This window comes from Branchiostoma floridae, chromosome 2 (genome assembly GCF_000003815.2).
Source record: "Branchiostoma floridae strain S238N-H82 chromosome 2, Bfl_VNyyK, whole genome shotgun sequence".
Classification (NCBI taxonomy): Eukaryota; Metazoa; Chordata; class Leptocardii; order Amphioxiformes; family Branchiostomatidae; genus Branchiostoma; species Branchiostoma floridae.
The window spans coordinates 6,016,030-6,016,988 of record NC_049980.1 but is presented as its reverse complement, the minus strand read 5'-3'; the positions used below and the strand labels follow the sequence as shown (position 1 = coordinate 6,016,988).

General features: G+C 47.0%; 1 protein-coding gene across 1 annotated transcript in view; it reads left to right on the top strand.

Moving 5' to 3' along the window:
- Window positions 1–310: 310 nt before the first annotated feature.
- Window positions 311–959, top strand: part of LOC118431969 (protein FAM227B-like) — a gene marked incomplete in the record, with an annotated part of 15,267 nt that continues 14,618 nt past the window's right edge. The window contains 1 exon segment of the mRNA XM_035843428.1: window positions 311–872. Within this exon segment, the coding sequence (XP_035699321.1) occupies window positions 774–872 (99 nt within the window).

Genomic DNA, 959 nt, shown 5'->3' with positions numbered 1-959 from the left:
CCTGGATGTCTAACCTTCACAAACGTATGCTCTCTGTCGTTTCTTTCGTTTTTGAGGCTACCAACGTCAATTTGCTGAAGACTTTTGTAGCCTATATAGGAAAGTCGTGTAAAGTGCCTTTCCCAAGGGCACAAGATCGGTGACACGTCGAGGTTTGAACTCAGGACCTTTGCCCGGTCCCCGGGTGGTCGTCTTGGGTAATCTCGGAGTTTAGCCGGCAGAGGAGTAAAATTTGCCACTCCTCTGCCATGTCTGCCGGCTAAACTCCTTCCCCAGCTTATGTTACTGTTTTATGCCATCAGAGGAATCTGCTTGGAGATTAGTCTTGGGCAGATTTGACTGTATGATCTATCGCTACCACCTGTTCAGAGTTACCCAGAATGCACCGCGATAGCCATCACTTACAAAATGGCGGCGCCCATAGCAACAGAGGACGCTCCCGGGTGATTTTTTCCCTTTTTCCACCGCAAATCGAAGTAATTTGGCTATTACAACCGACCACAGGTTTCACCGATGTTCTACACTGGCTTGTAGTACTGTGGCATGCCTTAGTACTACCGATTTATTTGCAGAAAATAGTAGAATTGAAATCAGATCTGACTCTCCATCGAACTTGCTCACTCGACCAGTACTTTGCCGGGTCAGCTCTTCGCTTTAGTCAACATTAAACTGCGGTGCCTCAGAGCAGATATCAACATTCACAAGGAATAATACAACATTGGGAACCAATCTAGCTTGAGATCGGGTGTGTATGTGTGTATGATAAAGCCAGGATGGCAAGCCAAGCGCAGCCGAGCCCTCTCACCGACCCGAGGATTCTCGCCATCATGGCGTCCCTACAACAGCCCGATGAAGAGGCACATGAACAGAAGGTAGGTCCATTATAGGGTTAATCTGAAAGCCTTTAACTCCAGAAGGGAGTGTTGTTTTCCAATAGATAGTAATTTTAGGAAGCTAAA